A 14,714-nucleotide genomic window follows, 5' to 3' on the forward strand; every position below is an offset into this window, starting at 1 on the left:
GTTGCTATTTTTAAAAACGTAGTTGGTATCCGTTGGACCTAAGGCAGAGCCATCTAGCGAGCCAACCAAAGCGCGATCTGGCTTCCCCCTTCAAGCTGTTTGTAGTTTTTTCTTTTGATGTTTATTTCTTGAGATATTTGGCCCGGTCTATCAATGGACCACCCTGTATATGTGGATATCACTGTTTTATGACTTTCGTCCCCTCAATGTATACGAGTATGCTTTATAGACTTAAGTCAGGACACACCAGCTCTAAATTGCTAAAGCACATATCACACTCTGGTTAAATGAAGTCTGTCGGGCTTTTGTTGTTATAATGCTATTAAAACGTCCGGCACTCTGGCTGCGACGCATGAGGTTCGCTGTCAGTGTTTGTTATGTGCTGCGCCATCCGTCGATACTTTTATGCTCCGATCATACTGTGCCTTGTGTTCTTTTAATTGTCGGAGTGTGTGGTTTACTGTGTGCGATACTTTTTTACGGTTTTTATCTCCATTTTATAGTAGCCCATTTTTTTGTCTATTGCCTTCCATGATGTTCCCCTTTTTTATATGTTCACCATATTCTCTCCTTTGTATATTTTTAAATGTCTTCTATTGTTTGTTCTATGTCTTTCGGCTGAAGAGCAGCGCATATGCTGCTGCCAGCCCGCCCCGATGGGGAATTGAAATACAATAAAGAAAAAAAATGGCTGCGACACTTGGGCGGCTCTGCCAGAGCCTGGAGCGCACTCGTTCTCCCACCCCGCTGGTGAGGCCGCTGCAGCGGTGGCCGGCGCCGGCCCAGTGTGTGACGCTGGCTGTGTCGCTGCCGCAGGTTCGGCGGCGTCGGGGGCGTCCAGCGCGGCGTCGCACCTGTCGGTGGCGTCGTCGGGGGGCGGCCGGTCGCCGTCGCCGCACAAGATGCTGCTCGAGACGTCCTTCTGCGGCTCCAAGCCGCTGCTGGCGCAGCCCAGCATCGAGCTGGACGAGCTGCCTCCCAGCTCCAAGGAGGCCATCGCACAGGTCAGCCGCTCTTCCAGTTTGAAGGTATTCCTCTGGTCTGGGTTGCGACAGCCTCCTGTCATTTGTACTAATAACTGGATAAAAGAAGTCGGCATTTCAGTTCGTCATAACATCAGTGTTAAAATTTTTGGTTTCATAAGAAAAAACGATTAATGTTTATTTCAGCCCGTCCGGTTGGTCGTGCAGCCTAACGCACGGCTTTCCGGAGTGGGAAGGAGCGCCTGGTCCCCGGCACGAATCCGGTCAGTCTGTGGATGGTTTTTAGGCGGTTTTCCATCTGCCTTGGGGGAATGCGGGCTGGTTCCCCTTATTCCGCCTCAGCTACACTATGTCGGCGATTGCTGCGCAAACAAGTTCTCAACGTACCCGTACACCACCATTACTCTACTACGCAAACACAGGGCTACACTCGTCTTGTGTCAGACGTTCGCTGGGGGATCCACCGGGGGCCGAACCGCACAATAACCCTGGGTTCGGTGTGGAGCGGCGGTGCGGTGAAGTGGACTGCGGTAGTCGTCGTGAAGTTGTGGACCACTGCGGCTGCGGCGGGGACGGAGCCTCTCCGTCGTTTCTAGGTCCCCGGTTAACATACAATACAAATAGATACAATGTTTATTTATAAAATTTCCATTTCTTTGAAATGTTGCGTTGTTATAGAAATTGCGAAAAGCCATCAGCAGTGTTTTTATAACAACGCCTACAGTCAGAAACTAGCAACGAGCACGTGACATAAGAATCAGCACACTGCAGTCAGCTCAGCACAAAGCCCTAAGGAAGGCCGCTTGCAATAGTGGCCAAAACGTCGGACAGTTTTATACACTGAAGTGCCAAAGAAACTGGTATAGGCATGCGTATTCGAATACAGATATATGTAAACAGGCAGAATACGGCGCTGCGGTCGGCCTGTATAAGACAAGTGTCTGGCCCAGTTATATCGATTACTGTTGCTACAACGACAGGTTATCAAGATTTAAGTGAGTTTGAACGTGGTGGTATAGTCGGCGCACGAGCGATGGGACACAGCGTCTCCGAGGTAGCGATGAAGTGGGGTTTTTCCGTGCGACCATTTCACGAGTGTACCGTGAATATCAGGAATCCCGTAAAACTTTAAATCTCCGACATCGGTGCGGCCGGAAAAAAGATCCTGCACGCCCGGCACCAACGACGACTGAAGAGAATCGTTCAACGTGATAGAAGTGCAAACCTTCCGCAAACTGTTGCAGACTTCCATGCTGGCCCATCAACTGGACTTTCGGAGTTGAAGAGCCACTTGTCTACCCTTGGTGACTGCACGACACAAAGCTTTACGCCTCGACTGCACCCGTCGACACCGACATTGGACTGTTGACGACTGCAAACATGATGCCTGTATTGTATTGCGTCGAGCGGATGGACGTGCATGGATATGGAGATAACCTCATGAATCTATTGACTCTGCATGTCAGGAGCGGACTGTTTGAAGTTGGTGGACGCTCTGTAATCGTATGGGACATGTGCAGTTGGACTGATATGCAACACCTGATACGTCTAGATACGACTCTGACAGGTGACAGGTACGTAAGCATCCCTCTGATCAGCATCCATTCATGTCCATTGTGCATTCCGGCGGACTTGGGCAATTTCAGCAGGAGAATGTGACACCCCACACGTCCAGAATTACTATAGAGTGGCTCCAGGAACAATCTCCTGAGTTTAAATACTTCCGTTGGCCACCAAACTCCCCAGACACGAAAATTATCGAGCATATCTGGGATGCCTTGCAACGTACTGTTCAGGAGAGATCTCCACCCGCTTGTACTCCTATGGATTTATGGACAGGCCTGCAGGATTCATGGTGTCAGTTCCCTCCAGCGCTACTTCAGACATTAGTCGAGTCCATGCAGTCTCGTGTTGTGGCACTTCTGCGTGCTCGCGGGGGCCGTACAAAATATTAGGTAGATGTAGCAGTTTCTTTGGCTCTTGGATGTATATAACAGCCCAGATGAATTTTATTGACAGTGACAACAGCCGCGGAAGCCTACGCTCACAAATAACGTAGCTGATGTGTGGCGTGGCCTGTTAGACGGTACGCGTGTAATTAGTTAGATACGTAGTCCATCGTTCATTTGAACTTCTATCGAAATGATGTGGAACGAGTCCGTTTATAGGATTACATGATTAGTGTTAACATTAATGAACATGTTTTCATTTTATTCCTCCTCATACGACTACATGTAAAAATTAAGTTTTTAAGTAGAAATTCGTCACTGGAATAGAAGAAATTGTTCAGGAGTAATGATTTAAAATTCAATTTCAAACTTGCTTCACCACCTGTCAGACATTTTATGTTATTGTGCAATTTTTTTTGTTGCTGAATTCAATACGCAATAACAAAAATTTTGTATCATTTGCGCATACTGAATTCCTGCCTGAGCCACTGACAACTTTAACAGTGGGTAATGAAGACCATTTTGTCCTGTTTTGCTGTAGATATCTACATCACTGTTCTTTTCAAACTGTGATGGATTATTGATAGCAAATTTCATTAGCGAAAACGTGTATTGTAGTAGTGCAGTTAGAATGCCTATCTCCTTGATGAGTTACCAACATGACGTCCGTGATTGAACATCACATATTATTCTTACTGCTGGCTTTTGTGGAATCAAGACTTCCTTTTTAAGTGATTAGTTACCCCAGAAAATTATTCTGTACGATATTACTGAATGGAAGTACGCGAAATGTATGTAAATTTTGTTCATATCCTTCCGCATTTAGCGTTTTCTTAAGTGCAATAAACAATCCACGCACTATTCACGGAGCATTCCCATACCTTAACACAACCTCCTTCGTACATCACTATTGGCTCTACATATGAAGGCAGCTAATGTTCTCCACGCATTCATCAGACAAACGTTCTCATCTGATGCCACAGGAAACAGCATACTTGATCGCTCCAAATCAATCGCTTCAAGATCCACAGTTCAGTTGTGACGCTCTGTACACCACCTCAAAAGTGGCTTATCGTTGACTGCAACAGTATGTGGCTTATGTGCTCGACCGTTATACACTATTCTTCTTAACTCTGTAACACAGTTCCCATGTCTGCGTAAGCAGAAGAAACTAACGATCAAAGCCCGAAACAATTTATTGGACTATTCAATTAACCAAAACAAATTCTCCAAGTATAACACCAACACAAAATAGAGATCCGTCTTCGAATCACAACTACATACAAGAACAATATAGAAAACAACAGAAATAATTTCCTACTAGAATGAGATTTTCACTCTACTAGTCTCCGCCAGAGACTTCTCCGATATACCAAGCATAATCCAGAGATCAGCGAGAAGATCCAAGCCGGGCTGCCGGGGCGGCAGCTATCCACGTCTGCTTGCGGTGGATGAACTGCCGATGTGCGGTTTTTTTTCCTTTATTGTTATTTTAATACCTGAACAATCAGGTAGGCTGTCAGCGGCATGCTACGCCGCTTTTCAGCCATAGTGTTGACAATAACAGTACACAGAATGGAGAATTAGAATGAACATAGTGACGGGCAAAAAAAGTGGTCACAGATACACAAAAAACACGGAGCCGTTCACACTCGACGATAACGACAGTGAAAACACGTTGACACGGCGCACATAACACTGATGAATCCGACGGCACAAGTGAACGTAGAAGCTTGACGGCGGACACTAAAAACACAAAACGACATCACACTCACGAGACACTGATGGCGATGATCTCCGGTGCGCGAAAGTCCACTTAGCGTGTGCGAGTCCGGGGACGTGCCAAGAGGGGAAGAAGGGTGAGGGGGGTGGAGAGGGTGGAGAGGGGAGAACAAAGATGCCAATGGCTGAGGAGATGGGAGGAGGAGTAGAGGGACAGGGGAGGGGAGTCCCAGGGGAGAAAGGGGGGAGGGAGGTAGGGCGCCCAAAGGAACACACAGGAAGAGGGAGGGAGGATCAAAGTTGGTAGGAGGGGTAGATGGAGGGGAGGAGGACATCATCAGGGAGGGGGAGCTGGCGGAAGCCACCTTGGGAGAGGGTAAGGAGGGTGGAGAGATGGAGACTGGGTGGGACGTGGGAATACAGGTGCGGCAGCGGGTGGGGGTGGGAGAGGATGGGTGAGACAAGCAGATGAGGAGGATTGAGTTTGCGGGAGGTGTACAGGATCCGTATACTTTCAAGGAAAAGGAGGAAGTGGGGGAAGGGAATGAGATCATACAGGATCCGCTTGGGGGAGGGGAGACGGATGCAATAGCGAGGCGGAGGGCATGGCGTTCAAGGATTTGTAGGGATTTGTAAAAGGTAGGAGGGGGGGGGCGGAGATCCAGGCCGGATGGGCGTAACAAAGGATAGGGTGGATGAGGGATTTATAGGTGTGGAGGATGGTGGAGGGGCCCAGACCCCACGTACGGCTGGAAAGGAGCTCGAGGAGACGGAGTCGGGAGCGTGCCTTGGCATGAATTGTCCGGAGATGGGGAGTCCAGGAGAGGCGACGGTCAAGGGTGACGCCAAGGTACTTAACAGTGGGAGTGAGGGCGATAGGACGGCCATAGATGGTGAAATAGAAATCAAGGGTTTTGGAGGGATTGACCTTGAGCAACCACTGGTTGCACCAAGCGGTGAACAGGTCAAGATGGGATTGGAGAAGGTGTTGGGAGCGCTGCAGGGTGGGGGCAATGGCAAGGAAGGCAGTGTCATCGGCAAGCTGGAGAAGGTGGACGGGGGGTGACGGTGGCGGCATGTCCGCCGTGTACAAAAGGAACAGAAGGGGGGAGAGGGCGGAGCCTTGGGGCACACCGGCTTAGGGAAAAAGGTGTAGGAATCCGTGTTATGGATGGTGACGTAGGAAGGACGGTGGGAGAGAAAGGAGCCGATCCCGATGTGCGGCCGAGCGCCGGCCTTTATAGCGCTTCGGCGGATGAGTACCTCGGAACTATTTTCCATCACGTGTTTTGACGTGTGAAAATAGTTCCGGGATCTGCAGCGACCTCTTCCTTATGTTTATGTTCCGGTAGTGGCCGCTGGTGTCTTTGCGGTGTTGTTGTTGTTGTTCCTGATGTGGCCGTTCATCAATATTGCCTGTCGGTTGTGTAGTGCTTCGGTGTGCCTGCGAGCGGGCAACCCGCGGCTGCAGGCTGTCAGTTTGGTTGCTGATACTCTAGGCGCCGTGATGTCTGGTGGAGAAGGCCACAGCAACAGTCATCGTGCTAGTTGGAATCCTGGCAGCACTTTCAGAGTCCTTCCGCGAATGTCATGCGATGTTTTATATCCACCCCCTCAATGCTCCATCAATACATGACGTCAATCTAGTCTTAGCTCAGCTGCGGTTGTTACACCGCGTTTCCGCTTCAAAATCACATCCCCAGCAGTCGACTTGGGGAGGTTTAGAAGGATTGAAATATTCGTGATGGACTTGTTACTCAGGTGACGCCCAATACTAGTCGACAGTGTAGCTCAGTGTGCGGTGCTGTCCGACCCATTCTGCTGCTAGTGCTTCTCCACTAACAACATACACTGACGGAAAAAAAATCCCAACACCTAGCAGGAGTTGTGCGAGATAAACGAAAGTTGGTAGGCGTGTTTTTACACGTTAAAGACATCGTATTTTCAAAATTTCGCCAGTCGCATAAGGGTGACCCTAGTAGCGCCACTTTGAGAATGAAAATAAGCTTTCCTTTAAATACGTGCTCTAACGCTCATGAGCGATAGTTAATGAGATTGTACATAGTGAGTTATTTTAATCAAGAATGCCTTTAAGACGACGAAGATTCAAATGGTTCAAATGGCTCTGAGCACTATGGGACTTAACACCTGTGGTCATCAGTCCCCTAGAACTTAGAACTACTGAAACCTAACCAACCTCAGGACATCACGCACATTCATGCCCGAGGCAGGATTCGAACCTGCGACCGTAGCGGTCGCGCGGTTCCAGACTGTAGCGCCGAGAACTGCTCGGCCACAGAGGCTGGCGACAACGAAGACGCCATTATCTGTTGCTCATTGAGTTTGAACAAAGTCATGTAATAGCGCTACCAGAAGCTGCATATTCCTTCCGCGATATTGCAGAAAGGCCTGGCAGGAATGCAGCCAACGTAGTTGTTTTCTGGGAGCAGTGGTCACGTAAAGGAACAATTTCAAGAAGACGTAGATCCGGGCGCTCACGTCGCACTGCCGAGAGAGAAGACCGTGGTATTCGGCGTACAGCCCTTGCGAATCGTACTGCATCTGTAACAGCAGTTCGCAGCACAATGAACTGTTACAACTCGGTTACCTCAAGGACAGCTCAGAACGGACGTTCTGTGGCGTGCGTTCCACGGACATCAAACTACTGCCGTTTGCGACTTCACTTATTGGTTAGAAGACAGATGAGTGCGCACAACCAATCTGTCTGTGGTCTATATACACAGGAGCTGCACCTCGACTTATGGTCGGAGGCGCGATTTCGTATAACAGCACGAACACTCTCGTGGCGATCCCACGGACACAGACGGCAAATCTGAACGTCAATGTGGTGACTGGACCTCTTATGCTGGCAGTCATGAACAGCATTCCACGGGGTATTTTCCAACAGGATAACTCTCGCCTACATACCGTTGTTGCCACTCAACATGCTCCACAATGTATCGAAATGTTGCCTTTGCCTGCTCGATCACCAGATCTGTCTCTAAACGAGCGCATACGGGACATCATCGGTTTAATGCTTGCATTCAACAGTCTGCAGATTACACAGGTTATTAATGTACCAGCATTTCACATTTGCAACAGCTTTACTCACGCTTACATTAATCTGTGATCTTGCAACATTAATCATTTAAATGTGTTACCTACACAAGTGAATTCTCGAAATCCCATTACACTGCATTAATTATTTGTTGATGTTGGGATTTTTTACCGTCAGTGTAATACACCGTGACTTCTTTTGTGCTGGTGGGTCCGCCCTCCGTGGCATCTAGCGCTGTTCAGTATGCGGTGCTTATGACTCTGAGAGACGAAACAGCGATTTTACCGTGACTTCACGGGTCCTGTGCTGTAATGGCCTACAGAAGCAAACAGAGCAGTTGCCAGGTTGGTTCGATCGCTCAGCTAGCACACCGTATGTGGTGGTTTTTGTATTTATACTTGTGAATTACGAAAACATGTAGTTTTGAGTGGTAAACCACAACAAAAAACTTTCAAAAACGCGGTATGTTTAGTAGCGTTTGTTGTGCTAAAGTCTCGCTAAAGGCGACGTCGGTGTAAAAATACACTCCTGGAAATGGAAAAAAGAACACATTGACACCGGTGTGTCAGACCCACCATACTTGCTCCGGACACTGCGAGAGGGCTGTACAAGCAATGATCACACGCACGGCACAGTGGACACACCAGGAACCGCGGTGTTGGCCGTCGAATGGCGCTAGCTGCGCAGCATTTGTGCACCGCCGCCGTCAGTGTCAGCCAGTTTGCCGTGGCATACGGAGCTCCATCGCAGTCTTTAACAATGGTAGCATGCCGCGACAGCGTGGACGTGAGCCGTATGTGCAGTTGACGGACATTGAGCGAGGGCGTATAGTGGGCATGCGGGAGGCCGGGTGGACGTACCGCCGAATTGCTCAACACGTGGGGCGTGAGGTCTCCACAGTACATCGATGTTGTCGCCAGTGGTCGGCGGAAGGTGCACGTGCCAGTCGACCTGGGACCGGACCGCAGCGACGCACGGATGCACGCCAAGACCGTAGGATCCTACCCAGTGCCGTAGGGGACCGCACCGCAACTTCCCAGCAAATTAGGGACACTGTTGCTCCTGGGGTATCGGCGAGGACCATTCGCAACCGTCTCCATGAAGCTGGGCTACGGTCCCGCACACCGTTAGGCCGTCTTCCGCTCACGCCCCAACATCGTGCAGCCCGCCTTCAGTGGTGTCGCGACAGGCGTGAATGGAGGGACGAATGGAGACGTGTCGTCTTCAGCGATGAGAGTCGCTTCTGCCTTGGTGCCAATGATGGTCGTATGCGTGTTTGGCGCCGTGCAGGTGAGCGCCACAATCAGGACTGCATACGACCGAGGCACACAGGGCCAACACCCGGCATCATGGTGTGGGGAGCGATCTCCTACACTGGCCGTACCCCACTTGTGATCGTCGAGGGGACACTGAATAGTGCACGGTACATCCAAACCGTCATCGAACCCATCGTTCTACCATTCCTAGACCGGCAAGGGAACTTGCTGTTCCAACAGGACAATGCACGTCCGCATGTATCCCGTGCCACCCAACGTGCTCTAGAAGGTGTAAGTCAACTACCCTGGCCAGCAAGATCTCCGGATCTGTCCCCCATTGAGCATGTTTAGGACTGGATGAAGCGTCGTCTCACGCGGTCTGCACGTCCAGCACGAACGCTGGTCCAACTGAGGCGCCAGGTGGAAATGGCATGGCAAGCCGTTCCACAGGACTACATCCAGCATCTCTACGATCGTCTCCATGGGAGAATAGCAGCCTGCATTGCTGCGAAAGGTGGATATACACTGTACTAGTGCCGACATTGTGCATGCTCTGTTGCCTGTGTCTATGTGCCTGTGGTTCTGTCAATGTGATCATGTGATGTATCTGACCCCAGGAATGTGTCAATAAAGTTTCCCCTTCCTGGGACAATGAATTCACGGTGTTCTTATTTCAATTTCCAGGAGTGTATGTTACCACTCTTTTTAAGCACTTCTTTTAGTAAGTTAAATAGGTAGTTAAAACTGATCACTGGCTTCTATTAATGCACGTTTTACCTTAATTCATTTGTTTATGCGTGATATCAACTTGTCTCTCGTTCTGTGCTGTTCATTCCCCTATTAAGCAAGCAGCGGAACGTGGAAATGTTGTGGAAGGCGGTAGGTCGGTCCTAGCTTGGTCTTCGGGACACCCATAACAGCTGTACCCTGCAGAAGCCACGCTCCAAAGACTCCTCTACATGGAGCTAACTGACATTTCAAAGCGCAATCTTAAGACTAGCTGCTACCAGTTCGAAAAACATCAATCGATAACCAATTTTTTTAAAAAAGGAGACTGTCATTATTCATGTGGGAAGTGTTCGAAATTAGTCCGATAATTTAAGTTCTGTAAAAAGTTATCGAGAAATATACACTAGCGTAAAAGATCACAACACTAAGTATGAGTGGTGTGACATAAACGAAAGTTGGTAGCGTGTTTCTACATCTGAAATATGTTTATACAAAATTCGAGCCAGTCGCATAAGAGAGGCGCTAGTTGTGCCACTATAGGGATGCAAATCGAGGTTTGCTTTAAATGAACAGAGTAGCGATCGTGAGCGTCAGTTACCCTTGAGATTGGCCGTCGTGAGTTGATGTTAGTCAAGAATTTCTTCAAGGCGACAAAGACGCCATTACCAGCACCTCACTGAGTTTCAACGAGGTCGTGTAATAGGGCTGGAAGAAGCTGAATGTTCCTTCTCCGACACTGCAGGAAGACTTGGCAAGAATGTAACCGCTGTACATGACTGCTGGCAGCGGTGCTGATGTAGAATGTACGGTCGCAAGAAGACCGGACTCTGGACGGTCACGTGGCACTGCCGAGAAGAAGACCATCGTGTTCGGCGTTTGGCTCTGGCGCACCGTACTGCATCTGCAGCAGCAATTTGAGCAGCAGGTGGCACCACTGTGACGCGACAAATTGTTACTTGAAGGACAGCTCGGAGCCAGACGTCCAGCAGCGTGCATTCCACCGACCCAAACCGCATCTGTTTGCGACTTCAGTGGTGTCGAGCGAGAGCTAATTGGAGGGCACGGTTGAGGTCTGCTGTGCGTTTTGGTCAAAGCTGGTTCCGTCTCAGTGGTCTTGTGTATGAAAGCTGGTTCTGTCTCAGTGGCTTTGTGTATGAAAGCTGGTTCTGTCTCAGTGGTTTTGTGCATGAAAGCTGGTTCTGTCTCAGTGGCTTTGTGTATGAAAGCTGGTTCTGTCTCAGTGGTTTTGTGTATGAAAGCTGGTTCTGTCTCAGTGGCTTTGTGTATGAAAGCTGGTTCTGTCTCAGTGGCTTTGTGTATGAAAGCTGGTTCCGTCTCAGTGGTTTTGTGTATGAAAGCTGGTTCTGTCTCAGTGGCTTTGTGTATGAAAGCTGGTTCTGTCTCAGTGGCTTTGTGTATGAAAGCTGGTTCCATCTCAGTGGCTTTGTGTATGAAAGCTGGTTCTGTCTCAGTGGTTTTGTGCATGAAAGCTGGTTCTGTCTCAGTGGCTTTGTGTATGAAAGCTGGTTCTGTCTCAGTGGCTTTGTGTATGAAAGCTGGTTCCGTCTCAGTGGTTTTGTGTATGAAAGCTGGTTCTGTCTCAGTGGCTTTGTGTATGAAAGCTGGTTCTGTCTCAGTGGCTTTGTGTATGAAAGCTGGTTCCGTCTCAGTGGCTTTGTGTATGAAAGCTGGTTCTGTCTCAGTGGCTTTGTCTATGAAAGCTGGCTCTGTCTCAGTGGCTTTGTGTATGAAAGCTGGTTCTGTCTCAGTGGCTTTGTGTATGAAAGCTGGTTCCGTCTCAGTGGTTTTGTGTATGAAAGCTGGTTCTGTCTCAGTGGTTTTGTGTATGAAAGCTGGTTCTGTCTCAGTGGCTTTGTGTATGAAAGCTGGTTCCGTCTCAGTGGTTTTGTGTATGAAAGCTGGTTCTGTCTCAGTGGCTTTGTGTATGAAAGCTGGTTCCATCTCAGTGGCTTTGTGTATGAAAGCTGGTTCCATCTCAGTGGCTTTGTGTATGAAAGCTGGTTCTGTCTCAGCAACTTTGTGTATGAAAGCTGGTTCCGTCTCAGTGGTTTTGTGTATGAAAGCTGGTGCTGTCTCAGTGGCTTTGTGTATGAAAGCTGGTTCTGTCTCAGTGGCTTTGTGTATGAAAGCTGGTTCTGTCTCAGTGGTTTTGTGTATGAAAGCTGGTTCTGTCTCAGTGGTTTTGTGTCTGTTAGTAGGAGGCCAGTTGAGGGCCTGCAACCAAACTGTCTGTGTGCTGAACATGCTGGACCTACACCTGGAGTCGTAGTCTGGGGTGCGATTTCGTATTACAGCAGGAGAACTCTCATGGTTAGACCATGCCGCCTGATTGCAACTTTGTACGTCAATCTGGTGGTTGGACCTGTTGTGCTGCCAATCATGAACAGGATACGACGGGGTATTTTCAAACAGGAAACGCTCGCCTACGTACCGCTGTTGTAGCCCAAAATGCTCTCCACAGTGTCAGTATGTTGCCTTAGCCTGCTCGGTCACCAGATCTGTCTCCGGTCGATCACGTGTGGGACATCATCGGACGACAAGTCCAACGTCACACACAAGCTGAAATTACGGTGCCTGTATTGTCCGACCAAGTGCAACAGGCACGAAACTCTATCCCACAAACTGACACCCGGTGCCTGTACAACATAATGCATGCACGGTTGCATGCTAGCATTCAGCTTTGTGGCGGTTTCAAAGTTTATTAATATACCAGAATTTCACATTTGCAATGGCTCAATTTGAGGATGAAATTTCTGAGAACGTACGTTTGAACCATTGTATGGTAGTGAAACATGGAATGTGGGAAAACCGCAACAGAAGAGACTCGAAGCATTTGAGATGTGGCGCTACAGACGAATGTTGAAAATTAGGTGGACTGATGAGGTAAGAAATGAGGAGGTTTTGCGCAGAATCGGAGAGGAAAGGAATATGTGGAAAACACTGATAAGGAGAAGGGACAGGATGATAGCACATCTGTTAAGACATGAGGGAATGACTTCCACAGTACTACAGGGAATTGTAGAGGCAGAAAACTGTAGACGAAGACAGATACTGTAATAGTCGTACATCCAGCAAATAATTGAGGACATATGCTGCAAGTGCTACTCTGACACGAAGAGCTTGGTACAGGAGAGGAATTAGTGGCGGGCCGCATCACACCAGCCAGAAGACCGCCGACGCAAAACAAAGGCTTATCTCGCATTTATATTAACCTGCGATCTTATAATGTTAATCACTTAAAAACATTAGAGAAATGTTGTCTCGAAATTTGATTACTGTACGTTAATAATTTTTTAGTATTGCGTTTTTTTTCCGTCAGTGTATTTTTAGGCTCCTGGCTCTCAAAGTCTTTGCCCACGAGCCGCGTCTGTACTAAATGTCGTGTCCATTCATCACTCGGAACCATTCTTCATCTGAATTGAAACGTCCCCTTAGAAAAATTAATGAATTACTGTGCTGATAAACCTCTACGTTGTTTGATTTTCAAACAGCTGGGCAGAACTGAACGTACTGACATTTCTCTCCTTACTTCTTCTCATCAACACTGAACTGACACACAATATTCTTAGCGCAACGAAATCTGACTTTCAATCCCTACAAAAGAATGGCCCTGACTAACATTAACCTATACCAAACTTCCTGCCAGATTAAAACTGTGTGCCCGACCGAGACTCGAACTCAGGACCTTTGCCTGTCGCGGGAAAGTGCTCTATCAACTGAGCTACCGAAGCACGACTCACGCCTGGTCCTGACGTTTGGAAGAGCACAAGGGAAATTGTAGAAGAGGAGAAACGGAACGATCAGCTGTTGCGGAGCATGCTTTCCAGCCAGGGAACCACAATATTCGTTTCGAGTAGACGCAAGTACTAGCGGCCACAAGCGGATACTACGGAAGGCTCTACAGGGAGGCAATCGAAATCGCCTAACACCCTAATAATTTCAATCTAAAGGAGGAGGGCGTGAAATTAAACGGTATATGGGTGCCGGTGTTAAAGAAGATGTGTACCACCCGTCCACTACTGGGTGATGGCAACGGCGATCGACGGCGACGGACAGCGGCCAAATGCAGTGGCGTTTTCAAAACACGTGACGTCACACCGCGGCGCGGGAGCGTGCGGACACGGAATTTAGCGGCAGTCAGTAGGGAGCCAGTGGGTGTGTTGGACCTTCCATCGACCTACGGACCCCCTTGAAGATGTCTCCCGCAGTCGGAGACGAAACGTTGGGAATTGAGACAAAATTCATCAACCGACCACAGCATAACAGCCCGGATAACTATAATGGACATGAGAAGCTCTCCTGCGAACCTTGCAGAACTAGCACGCCTGAAAGAAAGGATACTGCGGAGACATGGCTTAGCCACAGCCTGGGGGATGTTTCCAGAATGAGATTTTCACTCTGCAGCGGAGTGTGCGCTGATATGAAACTTCCTGGCTTCGATAGCTCAGTTGGTAGAGCACTTGCCCGCGAAAGGCAAAGGTCCCGAGTTCGAGTCTCGGTCGGGCACACAGTTTTAATCTGCCAGGAAGTTTCATATCAGCGCACACTCCGCTGCAGAGTGAAAATCTCATTATATTAACCTATACCTTTCATGAGTCACTTACCTCCCAAAAAAGTTCGTTACTCGAACTACTGCAATACAGCGAGCGCCATTACTGCCAGCTAAATAAAAGATTCTAACTACTGAAGGCACTAACTACTGATAGGCATAGTTAGCAAATGAAAGATTTCGATAGAGAACAAACAATGTATTTACCTTAATAGTGTTCAAAAGTCATAACATATATATCAGTTCATGACATCCAGTCTTACAAATTTACTCTCTCTAATGGACACACGTCCAGATCATCCGCTCTCGAAACTCCGCCATCTCACTCCCCACATCCACCACTGCTGGCGGCTCACCTCCAACTGCGCAACGCTACGCACTGTTAACAGCCAACTGCTCAACACTACAATAGCAAATTCCAACAATGCAAACCAGCCACAGACTGCA

The 14,714-nt window shown here is 48.5% G+C and overlaps 1 protein-coding gene and 1 non-coding gene across 2 annotated transcripts in view; both read left to right on the forward strand.

Annotated features, from left to right (window-relative positions):
- LOC124550625 (serine/arginine repetitive matrix protein 2-like) overlaps window positions 1–14,714 on the forward strand; it is a 237,764-nt gene that overhangs the window by 58,849 nt on the left and 164,201 nt on the right. The window contains exon 5 of the mRNA XM_047125347.1: window positions 817–1,004. Coding sequence (XP_046981303.1) covers window positions 817–1,004 — 188 coding nt within the window. The remainder of the gene's footprint in view (window positions 1–816; window positions 1,005–14,714) is intronic.
- Window positions 14,151–14,226, forward strand: Trnas-cga. The gene has a single exon. It is a non-coding gene; the product is annotated as a tRNA-Ser (tRNA).

This window comes from Schistocerca americana, chromosome 9 (genome assembly GCF_021461395.2).
Source record: "Schistocerca americana isolate TAMUIC-IGC-003095 chromosome 9, iqSchAmer2.1, whole genome shotgun sequence".
Classification (NCBI taxonomy): domain Eukaryota; kingdom Metazoa; phylum Arthropoda; class Insecta; order Orthoptera; family Acrididae; genus Schistocerca; species Schistocerca americana.